Here is a 19,476-nt window from a genome sequence, read left to right as displayed (position 1 = left end):
TGTGAAACTTGGTGCATAGCTCCCCTTCCTTGGTCATCCTTGTACCATAGAGTGTGACATCTTTAACATGGGGAGCTGCCTGCTGTTTCTACCACAAGAGAATTATAGGGCAGGTGAGATTTTTACCCAACAGGCTGTTACTGTGAAACACTCTGGCAGAATAAAGGCCTAGTGTCCTCTGTTGCTCTAATTGGACTCAGCTGTAGACCTCTGCAGCCTTAGGTGGAATAGGCCGCTAGGATGCTAGGATGATCTAGTATCTCTGTCTCTTTCTGTGGTGCTAAGTGGGGGAGGTGATGAGCTGGCAGGTGAGTATAGGGGCTTGACCCAGAGTTACTGCTAATGCCCAGGCACTTTCTTCTAATACTATCCAATGGAGCCCTTGGGCTTCCCCATGGTAGGACTGATTCAGCTGGGTGAAAGAGAACATCAGGTATAGGACCTCTTTGTCTTGAAATCTCCTCAGAGGCTGGAATTTTGCTTCTGAAGTTGAGTTTTGAGAGTTCAGTTTGCTACATGGTTGTCATTGCAGAAAATTGGAAACATCCCTTGTCTACACAATGCCTGGTGTCTGTGCCGAAAGTGATGGAGGGATCTGAGATGGAATTGGCTAAGGTACCTGTGGGATACCAGACCTGGGTGGAAGGGACCTGAGAAATCTGCAGTTTTTTCTTAACTTGAATGAGGAGTGCTGAGTGCTTTGTTTATGGGACTCTTCAGACCTGGAGGCAAGGCCAGTAATTTTCCAAGGATTCTGGGAGCTTGACAAATAAGTTTATTTGACCAACACTAAGGACCACTATGGAGATGTGTAGGAACCAGTTCTCACTTTGTGATCATCATATTTTTCTTTCAAGCTTAATTGACTTCATTTTCTCTGCTGGATGTTGGTCTACAGAGGGTGGTGCCTTAAATTTTATGCTCGTAATTCCAGGAATTCAGCTGTGTCAAAATCCTGACACCCGTCTTTTTGTACCATCAAGCCCTTGGATTTAGTTATTATTATTATTAGTAGTAGTATTTTTGGTTCTTCCAGACAGGGCTTCTTTGTAGCCCTGGCTGTCCTGGAACTCACTCTGCTGACCATGCTGGCCTTGAACTCAAGAGATCTGCCTGCCTCTGCCTCCTGAGTGCTGGGATTAAAGGCATGTACCACTTCTACCTGTGGAACCCTTGGATTTATTCTTGAAGAAGGTGTCTCCTGGAACTTTTTTTTTTTTTTTTTAAAGATTGGTTTTTATGTGCACTGGTGTTTTGCCTGCATGCATGTATGTCTGTGTGAATGTATCATATCCACTGGAACTGAAGTTACAGACAGTTGTGAGCTGCCATGTGGCTGTTGGGAATTGAACTTGGGTCCTCTAGAAGAGCCAGTGCTCTTAACCCCTGAGCCATCTCCCCTCCTGGGATTATTAAGAACGGTTTAATTATAGAAATTCTGAAAGAAGCTCAGAGTCCTCAAAATGGCTCTTGAATGGGATCACCAGGAAGAGATAGGTCTCACTCAGTGGCAGCCTCTTTGTTTGGCTTCTAGATGGTAATGCTGTTTTTATATCACTCCACCATGAGCTCCAGAAATCCCCGGGACTGGGAACAGTTTGAATATAGGATTCAGGTAGGTTCTTGTGCCTTCATCCTACTTGCCAGCCCAGCCTGGGCTTCCCTTGCCCAATCATTTCTCTTTAAATAAAAGTTATTATTCTCTAAAAAGTTAAAGTTTGTAGAAATGACAGCCATTCATTATTTAAAAAAACAAGGAAATGATATTGCTGATAATCTCATTCCCTTGAGACAACTGCTAACTTCTTAAGGGATTGGCTTCTGAGGCCTTTGTTATGTTCATGTTTTTAATTGTCCTCTGTATTTGGAGAATATGTAGAAGTTATTTCCTTTTCCTATGTGTGTCCTCATGGGTGTACTTGGCATCCTACTCTGGTAGGGGTTATTTGCAAGAAGTCAGCAAAGTTACATATAAAAGCTCTCTGGTCGGGAAAGAACAAGTAGAGCTGGTGTGTTGTGGGTCAGGCCATGGAGTTTCAGCTTTATTCGGAAAAGAAGGATCCAGCAAGCCCTGGGGTTTAGCACTGCTGGAATCAGTCCTGAGCCCTCTTTTCAGTGGTGTCGCCAATACCACAGTGATGTTCATTTTTCTCTCCCTGTGGCACAGGCTGAGTTAGCTGTCATCCTGAAATTTATGCTGGATCATGAGGACTCATTAAACCTTATTGAGGACCTAGAAAATTTCTTGGAGAAAGGTGAGTAGGGCCACTTGTGAGGATCCACTCTCTCTCTCTCTGAGCAGAGAACTGCTGGGATCCTCTGACCCCAACACATGACACAGAGTTGGTATTCAGGAGTCATGTGTGATGGAAGGTGGTTTCTGAGCCATTTTGCTAATACCTCAGATCATCTGGAGTGGCTCCCTGCTGCCTGACAGTTCAGCAGGATTCTTGTAAGTGATCTCATCTGCATTAGGGTGATCTGGACTCCCACTTTTCACATTATTTTGTTTTGCTCTTTGTTTTATTTTACTTAATATGTATGGGTGTTTTGCCTGAATGTATGTCTGTACACCATGTGTGTGCCTGGTGCCCACAGAAGTCAGAAGAGGGTGTTGGAGCCTCTGGAACTGAACTAATAAGTTAGAGTTGTAACCTGTCATGGATGATGGGAATTGAACTTGAGTCCTCTTGAAGTGCAAAGCCATATCTCCATCTCCTTGGTTTTTGCCTTTTAAACTCTAGGCTTATAAATTGGAGATAAACATTTTTTGGAAACCTTATAAAAGGTTTTCCTTCATGCTCTAGGTGGGAGACAGGTACATAAAAACCAGTAAGCTTGATAAGGGAACCAAGTGTAGATATGCCAAGTATCTCACAAAATGAAAGTTTTCCTGTATGATGAAGAAGTCAGCTCCTGCTACTAGGACTCTGGGCAAATTTTCTTCTGGCTGTTGAAGTAACTGTTGGGTGGGATTCTTCATGTTCAGGTTCATGAGGTGGAGATGTTGAGAATGGGAGTCTAGAGTGTAAGAAAGCTCTCTGAGTCAGATGCAAGTTTGCAGGTCAGCTTGTCAGCCATTGAAGGTGGACAGAGCAAAGAGTTCCCATCATGTCTCTGGGAAAAGAGATAAGTGTTAGGAAGAAAAGGTCGGAGAGGAAGGGTGATTAGAGGTCGCAGAGTCCTGAGAAAGTGGTGATGGGAACCAAGGGAAAAGAGTATCTTATACCTTGGTGGTATAAAGGCCAGATGTAGAAGTGTTCCACCAAGGCTGGTGGCATTCAGGCAGGCAGTTTAAGGTCTGTGGACGGGTTTGATGCTGGGCTCTCATGATGTCTTTGCAGTGCTGACATTAGAACTTGTTCCAGTTTCTGAGTATGAGAGGAATTTTCTCACTTTACTATGCTCTTTTGAGTACTTTGCTCTGAGGAAGTGGAAGCCCTGCACTTGATTTTAGTTAAAGTCCTTGACCTTGTGGGTCAGGTTCTGCCTAGTAATTGCCTCTTCAGTTTACATGTGAGTGTTTGCAGATTCACATCTACTAAAGTATTGTTGACTTATTATGTGAACATGAAAATCAGTTTACTCCCTTACTAACTGTTCTTGGTTTGTCTGCTTCTTACCCTTAGTTCCTTACACCTATTCCAGTGCTGTCCCTGAAGAGTTTTCTCCACCCAGCTACCAGGCCAAGAGGAAGATTCGCTTCCTAGAAATGCAGAGAATTGCTTCATCTTCCAGTGAGAACAAGTAAGTCCTAGTCCTCTCTCTGGCATGGTGTGTCTGCATCCATCTAGTCAGTCCTTGGATACTGGAGCCTAAGCTGTTAGCCAGCCCTTTACATCATTAGGCAGTACTTTGAGGGTGCTGTTTATATGGGAATTAGTCCTCCCTCAAAAGCAGTTTTCCCTCTTCCTTCAAAATACATGTCTCCAATTCTTCCACCAGGAATTAAGACATGGAGGAGGAAAAAAAAAGACATGGAGGAGGGAGAAGAAAAGTTTCTCCACATCATGTCCCTAGACATGAGGTAGCCTGGCAGATAGAACCCAGGCTCATTGTTCTCCCGAAACAGTGTTGAATATGGTCACCTGTGCTGTCCCATCCCTAGCTGTTGCTGGTTACTTCAGACCTTCGGCTCTTACCCTGTTACTTTTGTCATCTGTTCCTTAGCTTCCTCTCAGGTTCTCCATCCTCCCCTATGGGCGACATCCTGCAGACCCCACAATTCCAGATGAGACGACTGAAGAAACAGCTGGCAGATGAGAGGAACAACAGGGATGAGCTGGAGCTGGAGCTATCTGAGAGCCTCAAGCTCCTCACTGAGAAGGGTAGGTACCTGACAGAATGTGTGGGTGCTGGTAATGGGGAGCATTGGGATTTGCATTCAGGGAAGCCCTGGTGATGTCCTTGCCTGCCCTCTTGTCCTTCAGCTGACAGTGAGGCTTCAGGCTCAGCCCTGGCATAGGTGTAGGCTTACCTGCTAGACACTGGGATCTGTTCCTGCACCGTGTCCCTTTTCTGTGGAATGGACACTATGCCTCCTTTGCTCTTTTCCTGTCCCCTGGTTCTTTGCTGACTCTCAACTCCTCCCCTACCTTGGGCAGATGCACAGATAGCCATGATGCAGCAGCGCATTGACCACCTGGCTCTGCTGAACGAAAAACAGGCAGCCAGCTCACAAGAATCCCGGGAGCTTGAGGAGCTCCGTGGCAAGAATGAAAGGTATGACTCTCCTTGCCCTCCTCCCAACATCCAGTCCCTGCTGGCCCAGTTAGGGGCCATACCATTCTCTCTCACTGCTCCTCTTCTGGCAGCCTCACCGTGAGACTGCATGAGACTTTGAAGCAGTGTCAGAACCTGAAGACAGAGAAGAACCAGATGGATCGAAAGATTAGCCAGCTTTCTGAGGAGAATGGGGACCTTTCGTTTAAGGTGAGTAGGGCTGGCTGTTCATAGAGACTCCTAAGGGCTATGGTGGTCAGAAGGTTGTGTGGTTTCCCCAAGAAGACTGAGAAGACTGTCTAGAACCTAGCCTAGGCTTAGTCCTTCCCTAGACTTGCATGCTTACTTTCCTTGTTATTGGCTCTTGAAAGGGTGCCTGGGCAGCCCTAAATGTTGATGTATCATCATGGATGAGAGATCTATGGATGAGAGATCTATGGGCTGTGATTGTATTGAAGATAGGGAAGGATCTGTGGCGGCCCTAGGGCCTGGGGTTCAGGTAGTAGTTAGTTGGAGAGAAGTGCCAGCTTTCATCCTACTCATGTCTTAGGTGCGAGAGTTTGCCAGCCACTTGCAACAACTTCAGGGTGCATTCAATGACCTGACAGAGGAACACAACAAGGCTTCTCAGGAGTGGGCAGAGAAGCAGACTCATCTGGAGAAGGAGCTCAGCACAGCCCTCCAGGATAAGGTAACCTTTGACTGGGGAGCTAACCTCAACTTTATGCGTATAGTCCATCACCCTGCTGGGTCCAGGAGTGGTGAGTTGCCTTGTCAGGGTTTAGTAGGTTGAGTGCCCCAGTATACTTGTGAAGTCTGTGATGTGCAAATTGTTGGTCTTGGAAAAGGTAATCAATCTCTAAGGGGAGATTGACGGGTGACTTGTAAGCTTTTAGTGAATTAGTTGTGATTTCAAGTTGGGTTTTCTTTGCTGAAATGCTTGATTTCATAAGTGTATCAGAGATAGGTTTTCTCATTTTGTAATATTTGCATAGACATAAGTTGTGTGTCCCTTAATCCAAAATCTAAATCACTCTAATATAAAAATGATTATTTTTTAAAAGCAGCCTAGCTCTGTAGCTCAAGCTGTCTTTGGACTCTGTCCTCCAGTCTTTGTCTCCTGTGTGCCAGAGTTATAGCCTTCTGCCACAATGCTTTGTTCAAAATCCAGAACTATTTTTTAGAATCTTGTTGGAACTCGGAAAGTCTTGGGTTTGGGATCATTTTGAATTCCAGATTTTAGATTAGGGATGCTCAATCTGCATTTACTGTTGCCTTCACTAAGAGCCCAGCTCTGCCACTTGCTAACTAACTTGGGCATAGCACTTATATTCTGAAAAGCAGGAGCTTCCTTTGTGAAAGAGACAGTAATAGCTCCCTCCCAGACTTTGGGGTGGATTAGAAGTTCAGAGGTATATCCCTCATGTTGCTTTGCACTCACAATTGAGGAGAAGTAGATGTGGAGCAGGGTCAGATCAGGCTTAGCTGGTGTAGATTCTGAGGCCATTTTTCAAGCATTTGGGTAGTATGTGTGAGTTAAGGGTTGTCTGAGGAAGGCTATGTGGCAAGGAAATTGAAAGTGAGCTTTGCACATTTTTGACTTAATTTTTCCATGTAATTGGGAGTAGAAGGTCAGGTTCTCAGGAAGTTCAGACCTGTTGTTTCCTTTTTGTTGATGATGTTTCAAGACGGGTCATGGAGCCCAGGTTGGTCTTTCTCAACTCTCAGTCCTCATGGCTCAGTCTGTTGAGTTTTGGGGAGCCATTATTCCCAGCTCAGACCCATGGTTTCTGGGAGGTTTTCTCCTGAGCCAGGGAAAGGGAGATTTAGTAACAGATGGTCCAGTTTCACACTTTCTTGATGAGTGTGAAGTGAGGGCCCATGTGGTAATCAGGTGATTGTGCTGCTTCTCTATTTACATGGGTCTCTTGTTTATTCCAAGAAATATCTTGAAGAGAAGAATGAAATCCTTCAGGGAAAGCTTTCCCAGCTGGAAGAACGAGCATCTCAACAGTGTGAGAGCCCAGCCCAGGAGAAGGGAGAGGTGCTGGGTGATGCCTTGCAGGTAGGAATAGACAGAAGAAGCCAGCAAGGCAATTTGATGGGATTGGTTCTGGTGTTCCGTTGATCCCTATTTTTCTTTTATCCCAACAGCTGGAAACCCTGAAGCAAGAGGCAGCCAAACTTGCTGCAGACAATACTCAGCTCCAAGCCCGTATAGAGACGCTGGATTGTGAACGGAGCCAACAGGAAGCCCAGCTGCTTGCTGAGCGGGGCCACTTTGAAGAAGAGAAGCAGCAGCTGGCCAGCTTGATTGCTGACCTGCAGAGCTCCATCTCCAACCTCAGCCAAGCCAAGGAGGAGTTAGAGCAGGCCTCCCAGGCTCAGGGTGCTCAGCTGACTGCCCAGGTGGCCTCTCTGACTGCACTCAATACCACCCTGCAGCAGCAACAGGATCAAGAACTTGCCAGCCTGAAAGAACAGGCCAAAAAGGAGCAGGCTCAGATGGTACAGTCTTTGCAAGAACAAGAACAGGCTGCCCAGGGCCTCCGCCAGCAGGTGGAGCAGCTGAGCAGCAGCCTGAAGCTGAAGGAGCAACAATTGGAAGAGGCAGCCAAGGATCAGGAGGCAGCCAGGCAGGATCATGCCCAGCAACTGGCCATTGTTGCTGAGGCTCGAGAGGCCTCTCTAAGGGAACGGGATGCTGCTCGCCAGCAGCTGGAAACATTGGAGAAGGAGAAGGCTGCCAAGCTAGAGAGTCTGCAGCAGCAACTTGAGGCTGCTAATGAAGCTAGGGACAGTGTACAGACCTCAGTCACACAGGTCCAGCAGGAAAAGGCAGAGTTGAGCCAAAAGATAGAAGAACTCCATGCCTGCATTGAAGCGGCCCACCAGGAACAGCGTCAGGCCCAAGCTCATGTGACAGAGCTAGAGGCCCAGCTGAAGGCTGAGCAGCAAAAAGTGGCTGAGAGAGAAAAAGTGATGCAGGAGAAGGCCCAGCTCCAGGAGCAGCTCCTGGCCCTTGAGGAGACTCTGCAGATTACCAAAGGCAGCCTTGAAGAGGAGAAGCACAGGACTGCAGATGCCCTAGCAGAGCAACAGCGCTGTGTCACTAAGATGGAGGCAGAGTCCCGAAGCCTGATGGAGCAGCGTGAGCAGGAACAGAAGGCATTAGAACAAGAGAAGGCTGGGAGAAAGGGGCTGGAGGCCAGGTTACAGCAGCTTGAGGAGGCTCGTCAGGCTGAGACTGAAGCATTGCGGCGTGAGCTGGCAGAGGCTACAGCCTCTCAGCACAGAGCTGAGAGTGAGAGTGAGCAGCTCATTAGGGAGGTTGAGAGCTGGCAGAAGCGGTTTGAAGCTAGACAGCAAGAGGAGGCAAGATACGGTGCCATGATCCAGGAGCAACTGGCAGCTTTGAAGGGGGATCATGAAAAAGCTGGCCAAGAGGCACAGGAGGAGGCAGTAGAGGTCCACGGTGAGGGCCAGATAGGTGAGCAGCAGAGTCCACTAGCCCAGCTTCATACCACCCTAGCTAGAGCCCTTCAGCAGGTTAAGGAAAAAGAAGTCAGGGCCCAGAAGCTGGCAGATGATCTCACAACTCTGCAGGAAAAGATGGCTTCCACTAGCAAGGTGGCGGCCTGCCTGAAGACCTTGGTGCTAAAGGCAGGTGAGCAGCAGGAAATGACCTCACTTGAGCTGCTCAAAGAGCCCCCAGGGGCTGGAAACAAAGAGTCGAACTGGCTAGAAGAGCAGCGGGGAGGGCCATTCTCTAGTCCACAAGCAGCACTAAAGGCTATGGAGCAAGAGGCTGAGCAAATGGGCAGTGAACTGGAGAGGCTCAGGGTAGCACTGATGAAGAGCCAGGGGCAGCAGCAAGAGGAACGTGGGCAGCAGGAGAGGGAGGTAGCACGGCTGACCCGGGAGCGGAGCCAGGCCCAAGCTGACCTGGCTCAGGAGAAGGCAGCCAAGGCAGAGCTTGAGGTGCGGCTTCAGAACACCCTTAACGAGCAGCGTGTGGAGTTTGCTGCCCTGCAAGAAGCACTGGACCATGCCCTGACGGAAAAGGAAGGCAAAGATCAGGAACTTGCCAAACTTCGTGGGCAAGAGGCAGCTCAAAGAACAGAGCTGAAGGAGCTTCAGCAGACTTTGGAACACCTGAAAACACAGTTAGTCAAGAAAGAAAAAGAGCAGCACCCTGCAGGGAGTACTGGTGGAGAAGAGGCTTCTGCCCCAGAAGCCCAGTTGGAGACAGTCAGAAAGACAGAGGCACCAGACCCTGAGGTGGAGGCACTTCGGGCAGAGGTCAGCAAGCTGGAGCAGCAGTGCCAGCAGCAGAAGCAACAGGTTGAAGGCCTGACACACAGCCTGGAGTCTGAGCGTGCTTCCCGGGCTGAGCAGGACAAAGCCCTAGAGACCCTACAGGGCCAGTTAGAGGAGAAGACTCAGGAACTAGGGCACAGTCAAGCTGCCTCAGCTTCAGCTCAGAGAGAATTGACAGCCCTCCGTGCCAAAGCCCAGGACCATAGCAAAGCTGAGGAAGAGTGGAAGGCCCAGGTGGCCCGTGGCCAGCAGGAGGCTGAGCGAAAAAGCAGTCTTATCAGCAGCTTGGAAGAGGAGGTATCCATCCTGAACCGCCAAGTTCTAGAGAAGGAGGGGGAGAGCAAGGAGTTGAAGCGCCTGGTTGTAGCTGAATCAGAGAAGAGCCAGAAGCTGGAAGAGAGACTGCGCCTGCTTCAGGTAGAAACAGCCAGCAGTAGTGCCAGAGCAGCAGAACGCAGCTCAGCTCTACGAGAGGAGGTACAGAGCCTCCGGGAGGAGGTAGAGAAGCAGCGTGTAATTTCGGAGAACTTGCGGCAAGAGCTGACCTCACAGGCAGAGCGAGCTGAGGAACTGGGCCAGGAATTGAAGGCCTGGCAGGAGAAGTTCTTCCAAAAGGAGCAAGCGCTCTCTGCCCTACAGCTGGAGCATACCAGCACACAGGCCCTGGTAAGCGAGCTGCTGCCTGCCAAGCACCTTTGTCAGCAGCTACAAGCTGAGCAAGCAGCTGCTGAGAAGCGCCACCGGGAGGAGATAGAGCAGAGCAAGCAGGCAGCTGGTGGGCTTCGGGCAGAGCTAATGCGGGCACAACGGGAGCTTGGGGAGCTAGGGCCTTTGCGACAGAAGGTGGCTGAGCAGGAGCGAGCAGCCCAGCAGCTGCGGGCAGAGAAGGCCAGCTATGCTGAACAGCTGAGCATGCTGAAGAAGGCACATGGCCTGTTGGCAGAGGAGAACCGAGGTCTGGGAGAGCGGGCCAACCTTGGCCGGCAGTTTCTGGAAGTAGAGCTAGATCAAGCCCGGGAGAAGTATGTCCAGGAGTTGGCAGCTGTGCGTACTGATGCTGAGACCCATCTGGCTGAAATGCGGCAAGAAGCACAAAGTACTACTCGGGAACTGGAGGTGATGACTGCCAAGTACGAAGGTGCCAAGGTGAAGGTCCTAGAGGAAAGGCAAAGGTTCCAAGAAGAGAGGCAGAAACTCACTGCCCAGGTAAGATGTCCATCCTATGTCTTCTACATTCTGTGGCCCTCTCCTCACTCTCTACCCCATCTCTATACTGCAGTGGCCTGCCCACCTTCATTCACTGAGTAGCATAAAAAGTGACTGATAGACTTCAAAGTTTGTCCTAAAGAGAATGTTAATGACAGCCTGCAGTGTTACATACCTGTAATCCCAGCACTTGGGAGGCTAAGTGAGGACGATTGTGAATTTGAGGCCACCTTGAGTTACATAGTCAGACTGTTTGAACTCCCATAGCACCTATGGGAAGCATCTATGGCCTCCTTTTCCTTTGAAAGCTGATTCTGAAGAGTCAAGTTGAAGCAGGCAAATTGGCTTTTTGTTTGGTGTTATAAACAGGGTCCAATGTAACTCAGGCTAGACTTGAATTCACTGTATGGTTAAAGATCACCTTGAACTCTTGATCTTCTTGCCTTCACCACCCAAGTGTTGTGAAAACAGGCATAATATATACTGTTACCTGGCTCCAACTGGCTTCTCCCCCCCCCCCCCAATATAGTCTCTGGGAGAAGTATCATAGCCCATTGAAGTCAGTCTGGCAGTGGCTCTGTCTCACTGTCTCCATTGCTTCTCCCTATGCACAGGTGGAGCAACTAGAGGTATTTCAAAGAGAGCAAACTAAGCAGGTAATGCCTGGGGTTCTCGATAAATGCTGGCTGCTTAAGCGGTGACCATTCTCGGTGCATGAACCCGGCTGCAGCTTGTTCCGCCAGCTCCTGTTGTGAACTGTTTGTGAAAGGGGCAGGGTCAAGCCATGGAACCCAGGCCCAGGCTGTCCAGGAGTACAGTGTTATAGGCCCTCTCTTGGGCCTCATCCTACCCATCCCAGGTCGGCCTCTTCCCTTCTGTACTTTCTTTCGACAATCAGAGACCAGAGGTAGCTTCATCTTTCCCAGACCTGAAGTGGTGACAAAGTCAATCCTTGTGACTCCTAAACCTCCAAAGTCCTGTTTTGAGTTAGGGCTACTAATCAAAGAGTAAGAACAGATTATTTATATGGCCTTGTTTAGATTATTGTCCTGCTTTCCTGCAGAGTATGGATTTATCCAAGGCATGAAGATGATAAATGAGGCAGCCCTTGGAGGACAGGGAACGTTATGAGAATACTCACCCAGAATTCTCTGGCACCTTATCCCAGAGCCTCACTCACGTAGTGTTTAATGGAACAGGAAACTAAGTTTGAGAGAAGTGGAAGGTGTCTCCCCCTGGTGGGCCATGCGGTCTGTCCTCTTCCCTCCCTCTCAGGCATCTCTGTCCTCCCTGGTTAATAGGCTACAGAGCTGATACTTAGTGAGAACACTTCCTCCACTCCCCTTTCACTACAGCCATTCTAAGGAAATGGAAGAATCTTAATTGGAAAGCAAGCAGTTTGCAATGGAGCCTTTTGCCTCTTCCTCTGCTGCCTGTCCAGAGTGCCTGGAGGAAGCAGGGGTGCTTGTGGCTGTTATGATCCTTCTCTGTCTCCTTACACCCTTTGCTCTTCCTCTTTGTGATAGTTGGGGGAGGGGCTTGGGTATGTGTGCTGCCCCCATTCTTGTCTTCCAGCATTCTATTCTCCTAATGCTAACCACAGTGACCATGCTGCTAGCATCTTTCTAACATCCCTTGCAGATTGGAAAGAGGTCTGGGAGCTTTGCTTTGGCAATTTTTGGGAAGGAGGGAGGAATGAATGTACTTTGACAGTGTTTGTTAGAATACCAGGGAGGTGTCCTGTTTCATTGTGTATGAGTATTTGTGTGTGCGTGCGTGTGTGCGCACGCGAACACACACACACACACACGCACGCACGCACGCATGCACGCACGCGCACACACACACACACACACACACACACACACACGTATATACACGTAACTACTTAGTCATCTCTCCAACCCCATGGGTGCTCTGTTCTTGCTCCCAACCTGTCTAGGTTAGGCTTTGGAAACAACATGCAATGGGGATGTTGAGAGATGTGGCTCTGAAGAGTCAGCTATTGATTTTGGTGGTTGGAGACTAGAGATGGAATGAGTTGGAATAGGTAGCTCTGGCAACATCTAATTGGGGCTACCTCAGGCCCTGACAACCTTTGGGCAGCAGGCTATTACCTACATAGAAGTCGAGAGAAAGGCCTTGAGGATAATGGTGTGGGGAAACTCCTTGGTTAGTCTAGACTTCCAGTGTTTTTAGTCAGAGATCTATAAGAGGAACAGAACTGATAGAATGAATTTGTATCTACATGTATATATATTACAGGTATATATATCTACATGTATATATATTAAAAGGAGATAAAGAGTGACCTACAGGCTATGGTCTAGCTAGTTCAACAATGTTTGCTTCCTGATGGAAGGGCATTTGTTAAGTTCACGAGGCTGGATGTTTCAGCTTGCTGTTGGTCCATATTGGGAGTCCCAAAGAAATAAGTTCTGGGGCTGGAGAGATGGCTCAGTGTTTGGGAGTGCTGACTGCTCTTTTAGAGGACACATGTTCAAGTCCCAGCACCTAAATGGCAGCTCACAACTGTTTATAACTCCTGTTCCAGGGGTTCTGACACCTTCACACAGATATACATTTAGGCAGAACACCAATATACATAAAGTATAAATAATTTTTTTTTTTTAAAGTACGTTCTGTTACTAACAGAGGAATGTCTCAGCAGCAGGATAGATAAACTTGCCAGCAAGATTGAGGGGCAAGCAGGCAAAGAGCAAGAGTTTCATTCTTCTTTGTCCTTTTATGTGGGCTGCCACCAGAAAGTGTGGTCCAGATTTGGGGTAGGTCTTCCACCCATGATGCTACCTACAATCAAGTAAAACCCTTCATAGTTATGCCCAGCTGCTTGGGTTTTATTTGATTGAAGATGTGGTCAAGTTGGACACGAACATTACCCATTACATATAAGTCCACCTCTTCTCAGCTTGACCCATGATCATATCTCCATATGCCATGCTTAATTTCCAAATGAAAATAGGTCATAATTGTGCCTCACATACTGTAATTATCCCATGTACAACTGCAAACACGTTTTAGAGTAGATGACAGTGTCCCTTGAGGGACATTGTTTTAGTGTCTCACAACTGATACTAGCTCATTTGATGTTACATCCCATGATAAACTGAGGAAAAGACATCTGTTTAAAACATGCTTTTATATATACACACACACTTTTTTTTTTTAAAGTTTTATTTGTGCTATGTGGGTGCTGGGAATTGAACCTGGGTCCTTTGGAAGATCACAGTGGTCTCTTAACCAGTGAGGCATCTCTCCAGCCCAGACACACAGAAGCTATGAAAGAAACACTCTTATAAGTTATACCCCTCGCTTCTGCAACTAGTCTCATGGCCTTAGCATCTCTCAACCTGTATGTAGGTCCTGACTCCTTTGGGGGTCGGGGTTGAACTACCCTTTCACAGAACAGGGGTTATGTATCAGATATCCTGCATGTAAGACACTTACATTACAATTTATAACAGTGGCAAAATTATAGTTATGAAGTAGCAATGAAAATAATTTTGGGGTTGGGAGTATCCACAACATGAAGAACTGTATTAAAGGGTTCCAGTATTAGGAAGGTTGAGAACTACTGACTTAGCTGGTTTTATATATTGTATATTGATTCAAAACATATACTGCCTTCTGCAGAGCCCTGTCCCAGCCCTCCAGTCACTGTAACTGGGGCTTCAAAGGGCCATTCCATCATTGTATCAGGCTAGATGCTTCAGGTTGGTGGGGAATATGATAAAACCAGTGGATTCCATGAAGTGCCCACTGTCTTCTTTGACTGCAAAGTGAATTTCTTTTTAGAAGCAATACTGTGTGGAATATCATGATAAAAGATAAGGTATTCTGTTAAGTCTATGATGGTAGTTTTGGTAGAAGCATTATGTGTAGGAAAGGCAAATCCATAACCAGGTCAGCCTTGGTGATGGAAGTCTGTGTTGTTGAGACCATACATCTCTGCACTGTGGCCACTTTGTTCATAGACCCATTAGGCAATGACAGGGATGGCTGAGAAAAGAGGCTGACTGCCCATAGAATGGGTCATCCTATCTACTTGATCATTGAACTCTTCCTCAGCTGAAGCCACCCTTTGATGAGCCTTTACATAGGACACAAGTATCATGATGTTCTTTGCCCATTTGGAGACATCTATCCACATATTTCTTCCCCAGATATCTTTCTCATTAGTTTTTCTCTTGCTCTTTCCAAGTCCCTGACCATCCAGTCAGTCAGTTGGCTACAGTTCATGAATCTGAACAGCTGCACATCTGGCGATTTTTCCTTCTAAACAAAGTTTACCAGTCTACTATCCAAAGTCCTGCCATTGTTAACATTTCCCTTTACCAGCTGATTTTCAGGGTTGTCCTAGAAAAGAGTTGGTTAATATTTCAGGTTCATTTCTAGGTGCTGCCTAGAAAATGTGCAGAACTTTCCATAAAGCAGGCCGTAGTCTTTTCCTCTTACATCAATCGATCATAGGACATACCTCACAATGCTATAGGTACATACTTAGGAGCAGAGGGCATTGTAATGGGAGTAAAACCCATAGGAATTTGGGCAACTGCTTTATGTAATTTGCTTGTGCCTTTCGGACCTGCTTAGGTCTGATCATGTTTACCACTTCCATTTGATAATGGTTTGCTGCTGTGCATGTTCTATTTTAAGGCTTGGTGGGTGAGATAATAATAACCCAACTCATGATGGGCAACTCGAGTCGCATAGTAACTTGTTGACTCATTGTCTGATGTTCAATTTTCCCTAAGGCCCAAGAGCAGGCCAAGAACTATCTCTTAAAAGGGAGAATGCTTGTTTGCATATAATGGTAGAACCTTGCTCAAAAAAACAGAAAGGTGAATCTAAATCCTCAGTGATGCACCTATATGTTCAAACAACATCGCTATCTGCCACTGACACTTTGAGTTCCATTGGTTTGAGTACCATTGGATCATGTGGTTCTAGCGGTAGAGCAGCCTGCACAGCAGCCTTGACCTGTTGAAGAGCTTTCTCATGTTCCAGGCCCCACTCAAAGCTAGCAGCTTTCTTAGTCACTTTGTATTTGGGCAGAAGTAACACCCAAAAGTGACGAATGTGCTGTCTCCAGAATCCAAATAGACTCATTAATGTTTTTGTTTCTGTCTTGATGGTGGGAGGGACCAGGTGCAATAACTTATCCTTCATCCTAGAAGGAACATCTGCATGCCCCACTGGACTCCCAAGAATTTTACTGAGGTAGAAGGCCCTTGAAATTTGGTTGGATGTATTTCCCATCCTTTGATGCCCCTATGCATTACCAACAAGTCCAAAGTGGTTGTTACCTCCTGCTCACTTGGTCTAATCAGCATGTCAGTAGAGTGGACCATGATATTTTATGGAAGAGACAGATGGTCAAGATCCCTTCTAACTAAGTTATGACACCGAGCTGGAGAGATAATATATCCTTAAGGAATTTCTGCAGTTCCGCCAGGGAAGTGAAACTGTTTTTGGTTCACTATTTTCCCTGGTAGAGGCAACTCTAATGGCTTCCATTTGGCCTTCCCAACCGCAGTAACCCTCACTCCACAGGTGAGGGAACCACTGGGAATTGTGCAAACTTCTAAGTATATTTATCCCAATTATACATTCTGGAGCTTGAAAAACAACCACCGGATGAGTTCTGGGACACACTGGACCCACTGTGAGTCGGACTTCAGCCCAAACTCCATTACCACCTGACCTCCATAAGCTTCTACTTTAACTCGGCCACAGTGTTTCTTGAAATCTCCTAGAATCAGTATTAATTCAGTACCAGTAACCAATAGACCTCATAAACGCCTATTATGGAGGGCTAGGTTTACACAGTGTCCCCACTCAAGCATTGCGGTTTCCCTGAGCTTAAAAATATTCATCATCACTTATCCAAGGGAGATCAGGCATTTCAAGTTCCATTTAATTAAGCCATTTTTTTTGGGGGGTGGGGGTTGAGACAGGGTTTCTCTGTGGCTTTGGAGGCTGTCCTGGAGCTAGCGCTTGTAGACCAGGCTGGTCTCAAACTCACAGAGATCCACCTGCCTCTGCCTCCCAAGTGCTGGAATTAAAGATGCGAGCCACCAACACCCAGCCGCTGTTTTTTTTTTTTTTTTTTAAAGCTCCAGGTTTTCATATTAAAATCTCCACTTCATGGACCCATATCAATAAACTCAGCTTGATTTAATTTTCTGTTCCTTCCATCATTATCCTATACCCTTAAAATCTATCCCCACACAAATTTCCCAGACATACTTGAAAGAATTAGCAAAGTCATTTAGTTCTTGAGTGGTGTAGTGTACCTCCTCATGTACTATACATTCTATTGCACCTATAGGAGACTGCTTAGTCTTAAGTCTAGTTATTGGTGGGCCTTGAGAGACTACAGTATTGTCTTGCCTGGCAGGTCACTGCTGGTTTGGTATACAATGAACAATTAAATCCCACAGGCAAAGGCAGAGAGTGCAATATTGCAGAAGGTTTAGGGTCTTCTTCAGGCGAGATAAGCCCTTCAGAATCTGAGTGTTTAAAATCCTTAGCCTCAGTAGGGTCATCCCACACATCTCCATCCCAAATTACAGGACCACATTCTTTGACTAATAAATGCCTTTAATTTAATTGTTGACACCTTTTGAGGCTGGGACTTGGATTTTGGTTTTATTCTTCCAGGGCACACCTAGAAACCTTTAGACTAGTTATGCACAACTGGAGCCAGAATGAAGGCAAGCAAGCAAAGTGCAAGAGCTTCCTTTATGGCTTCTTATGTGGGCTGCCACCAGAAGGTGTGATCCAGATTTAGGGTGGGTTTTCCCACCTTAGATGATAAAATCACGCAAACCCCTTATAGCTGTGCCCAGTTGTGCTTGGGTTCTACTTGATTGCAGATGTGGTCAAGAAGGATACCAATTTTAGCCATTACATCCAGGGAATTCAGTCGTCTGTTCTCTCTCTCTTCTACTCCTCAGGTGGAGGAATTGAGTAAGAAGTTGACAGAGTATGATCAAGCCAGCAAGGTGCAGCAACAGAAGCTCAAGGTGGGACTCTGACTGCCTCAGAACAAGCTAAGCTCTTGGGCTGTGGTGGTGTGGGGCCAAAGCAGAAGTACCTTGGGGGCCTGGTTGCCCAGGAAGTCATCCTGATCTCAGAAACCTTGCCTTTGCCTTCTGGGAACTCTCACAGAAAGGCCTTATCTCTCCATTATGAACACCTATGCTTTTCAATTAGATTAAGAGAAAAAAATTCATCTTTGGGTTACATAGTAAAGCCTTCCTTTAAAAAACAAAAACAAACCAAGGCATATATATCTATCTCAGCGGTAGAGTATCTACTTGATGCACTAAAAGCCCTAGGTTCAGTTTCCAGCACCTTAAAAGGGGATTTGTTTTTTGTTTGTTTGTTTTTTGGTCTTTTCATTACCCTAGCCAGTTAGTGTGAGGCTGATGACTACAAAACAGAATAGAGCAAATTCTGCCACCCCAGAAAGTTCTGTGAAACAGTATCATTCTTAGTAGTTTGGGGTCAAGGACTGAATGTGTCAGCAATACTCATTGTCTGTTTTTTGTTGTTTTGTTTTTTAAGATAGGGTTTCTCTGTGTAGCCTTGGCTGTCTTGAAACTCACTCTGTAGACCAGGCTGGCCTCGAACTCCCAGAGATCCACTTGCCTCGCCTCCTGAGTGAAGAGTCCTCATTATTACAATGCATTTTTTTCTTTAAAATTTTTTTGGAGTTTGGTGAAGACAGGGTCTTCCTATGTAGTTCATAGTACTGGGATTCTTAGGTGTTTGCAATAATGACCAGTGCAATTAATACTTTTAGTGCTTTTAATTATGTTACCTTTTTTGTTCCAGTGTTCCCTTTTTGTAGCTTTAAGCTTTCCAGCCCTTAGTTAAAGGCAAAGGATTGGGCACTAGTGCCATTGGGACTTGTGTAGCATATGGTGGGTCACAGGTGGAGGAGCTCTGAGTTTAATTTTTCCTGCTTAGCTTCTCGAGTCTACGTTCTGTTGTGAACAATAGCAGGCTTACCATGTTCCTTTTAAGGGGTTGTTATGAGGTTGCAGATGTAAGAGATGTGTTGGTGGGAATATGCCTACCCCAGTACCTGCAGTAAATCAAGCTGCTGTTGCAGGTAACAGAATCAGCTGTCAGCCTGCTCTTGGAGTTGTGGGCTCCATATGAGACAGTGCTGGCACCATAGGTTTTGGACTCAGGTGGACCAAGTTTATATCTTACTGTGCTATATACTCAGTGTGACCTTGGTCAGTTTGCCTAAAACTCTGAACTCTTTTCATCTCTAAAACAAAGATAAAAGTTCTCAGAGTGGTTTGAAGCAGTGAGTTCTCGTCATTGAGTGTGCACATGCAGTTGTCTCCCATTGTGCTCTACACCAGGGTGTTCTTTGAAGGTCCGTTTCTGTTCTCTTGAGAGAAAATGTACACTTGGTGCCTGGCCTCATAGATGGCAGCCAGAACTGGGAGAAGCATTAAAGCCAGCTGTGTGTACACAGCAGGGCCTGGGAAGGAGAGTGTAATTGTTTTTTAGGCTGTGGTTGTGGGGAATGTGTGTGTTGAGCTGAGGGATCCTAAGTGTCCTGAGAATATATTGGTGAAGGACTCTGAAGTACCTGTGTAGCCTGAGTGGATTTGGGTGGACTGATCAGAGCTGCCTTTTTTGATTGACTTCTTAGGCTTTCCAGGCTCAGGGAGGTGAGAGCCAGCAGGAGGTCCAGCGCCTCCAGGCCCAGCTGAATGAGCTGCAGACCCAGCTAAGCCAGAAGGAACAGGCAGCTGAACATTACAAGCTACAGGTGAGGGGCCAGAAACTGGCCTGCTCTGCTTTTCCTCCTGACCACTAGGCTCTGTCACACCTACCTACCCTGTCTGTCCACACAGATGGAGAAAGCCAAGACCCATTATGATGCCAAGAAGCAGCAGAACCAAGAGCTGCAGGATCAGCTTCGAGACCTGGAGCAGCTGCAGAAGGAGAACAAGGAGCTTCGGGCTGAAGCTGAACGCCTGGGCCGTGAGCTGCAGCAGGCAGGGCTGAAGACTAAGGAGGCGGAGCAGGCCTGCCGCCACCTCAGTGCCCAGGTGCGGAGCCTGGAGGCGCAGGTGAGCATCCGCTTCACAGAGGCATCTCACCCTGTGCTGTTGGAATCCAGACCCTCCTCTCCAAGGCCAACCCTATTCTGGGCTTCTCTTTGTTTTTCCTCCC

General features: G+C 46.9%; 2 protein-coding genes across 9 annotated transcripts in view; one reads left to right on the top strand and one right to left on the bottom strand.

Moving 5' to 3' along the window:
* Folr1 (folate receptor alpha) overlaps positions 1-19,476 on the bottom strand; it is a 349,146-nt gene that overhangs the window by 123,727 nt on the left and 205,943 nt on the right.
* Numa1 (nuclear mitotic apparatus protein 1) overlaps positions 1-19,476 on the top strand; it is a 74,416-nt gene that overhangs the window by 49,913 nt on the left and 5,027 nt on the right. For 7 of the 8 annotated variants that reach the window (XR_004769114.1, XM_027407849.2, XM_027407854.2 and 4 more), the window contains 14 exons: positions 533-615; positions 1,535-1,615; positions 2,168-2,255; positions 3,630-3,747; positions 4,171-4,328; positions 4,605-4,722; positions 4,815-4,932; positions 5,273-5,413; positions 6,665-6,787; positions 6,877-10,248; positions 10,863-10,904; positions 17,229-17,297; positions 18,950-19,069; positions 19,155-19,373. Coding sequence is in view for 7 of the 8 variants with exons in the window: in XM_027407849.2 (XP_027263650.1) it covers positions 533-615; positions 1,535-1,615; positions 2,168-2,255; positions 3,630-3,747; positions 4,171-4,328; positions 4,605-4,722; positions 4,815-4,932; positions 5,273-5,413; positions 6,665-6,787; positions 6,877-10,248; positions 10,863-10,904; positions 17,229-17,297; positions 18,950-19,069; positions 19,155-19,373 (4,850 nt within the window). In the remaining variant the exon portion in view is untranslated. The remainder of the gene's footprint in view (positions 1-532; positions 616-1,534; positions 1,616-2,167; positions 2,256-3,629; positions 3,748-4,170; positions 4,329-4,604; positions 4,723-4,814; positions 4,933-5,272; positions 5,414-6,664; positions 6,788-6,876; positions 10,249-10,862; positions 10,905-17,228; positions 17,298-18,949; positions 19,070-19,154; positions 19,374-19,476) is intronic. The other variant, XM_035442326.1, reaches the window with a different exon arrangement.

Source organism: Cricetulus griseus, chromosome 3 (assembly GCF_003668045.3).
Source record: "Cricetulus griseus strain 17A/GY chromosome 3, alternate assembly CriGri-PICRH-1.0, whole genome shotgun sequence".
In the NCBI taxonomy this organism is placed as follows: Eukaryota; Metazoa; Chordata; class Mammalia; order Rodentia; family Cricetidae; genus Cricetulus; species Cricetulus griseus.
Note: the sequence above shows the minus strand (reverse complement) of the source record. Positions and strands in the feature narration are given on the sequence as shown.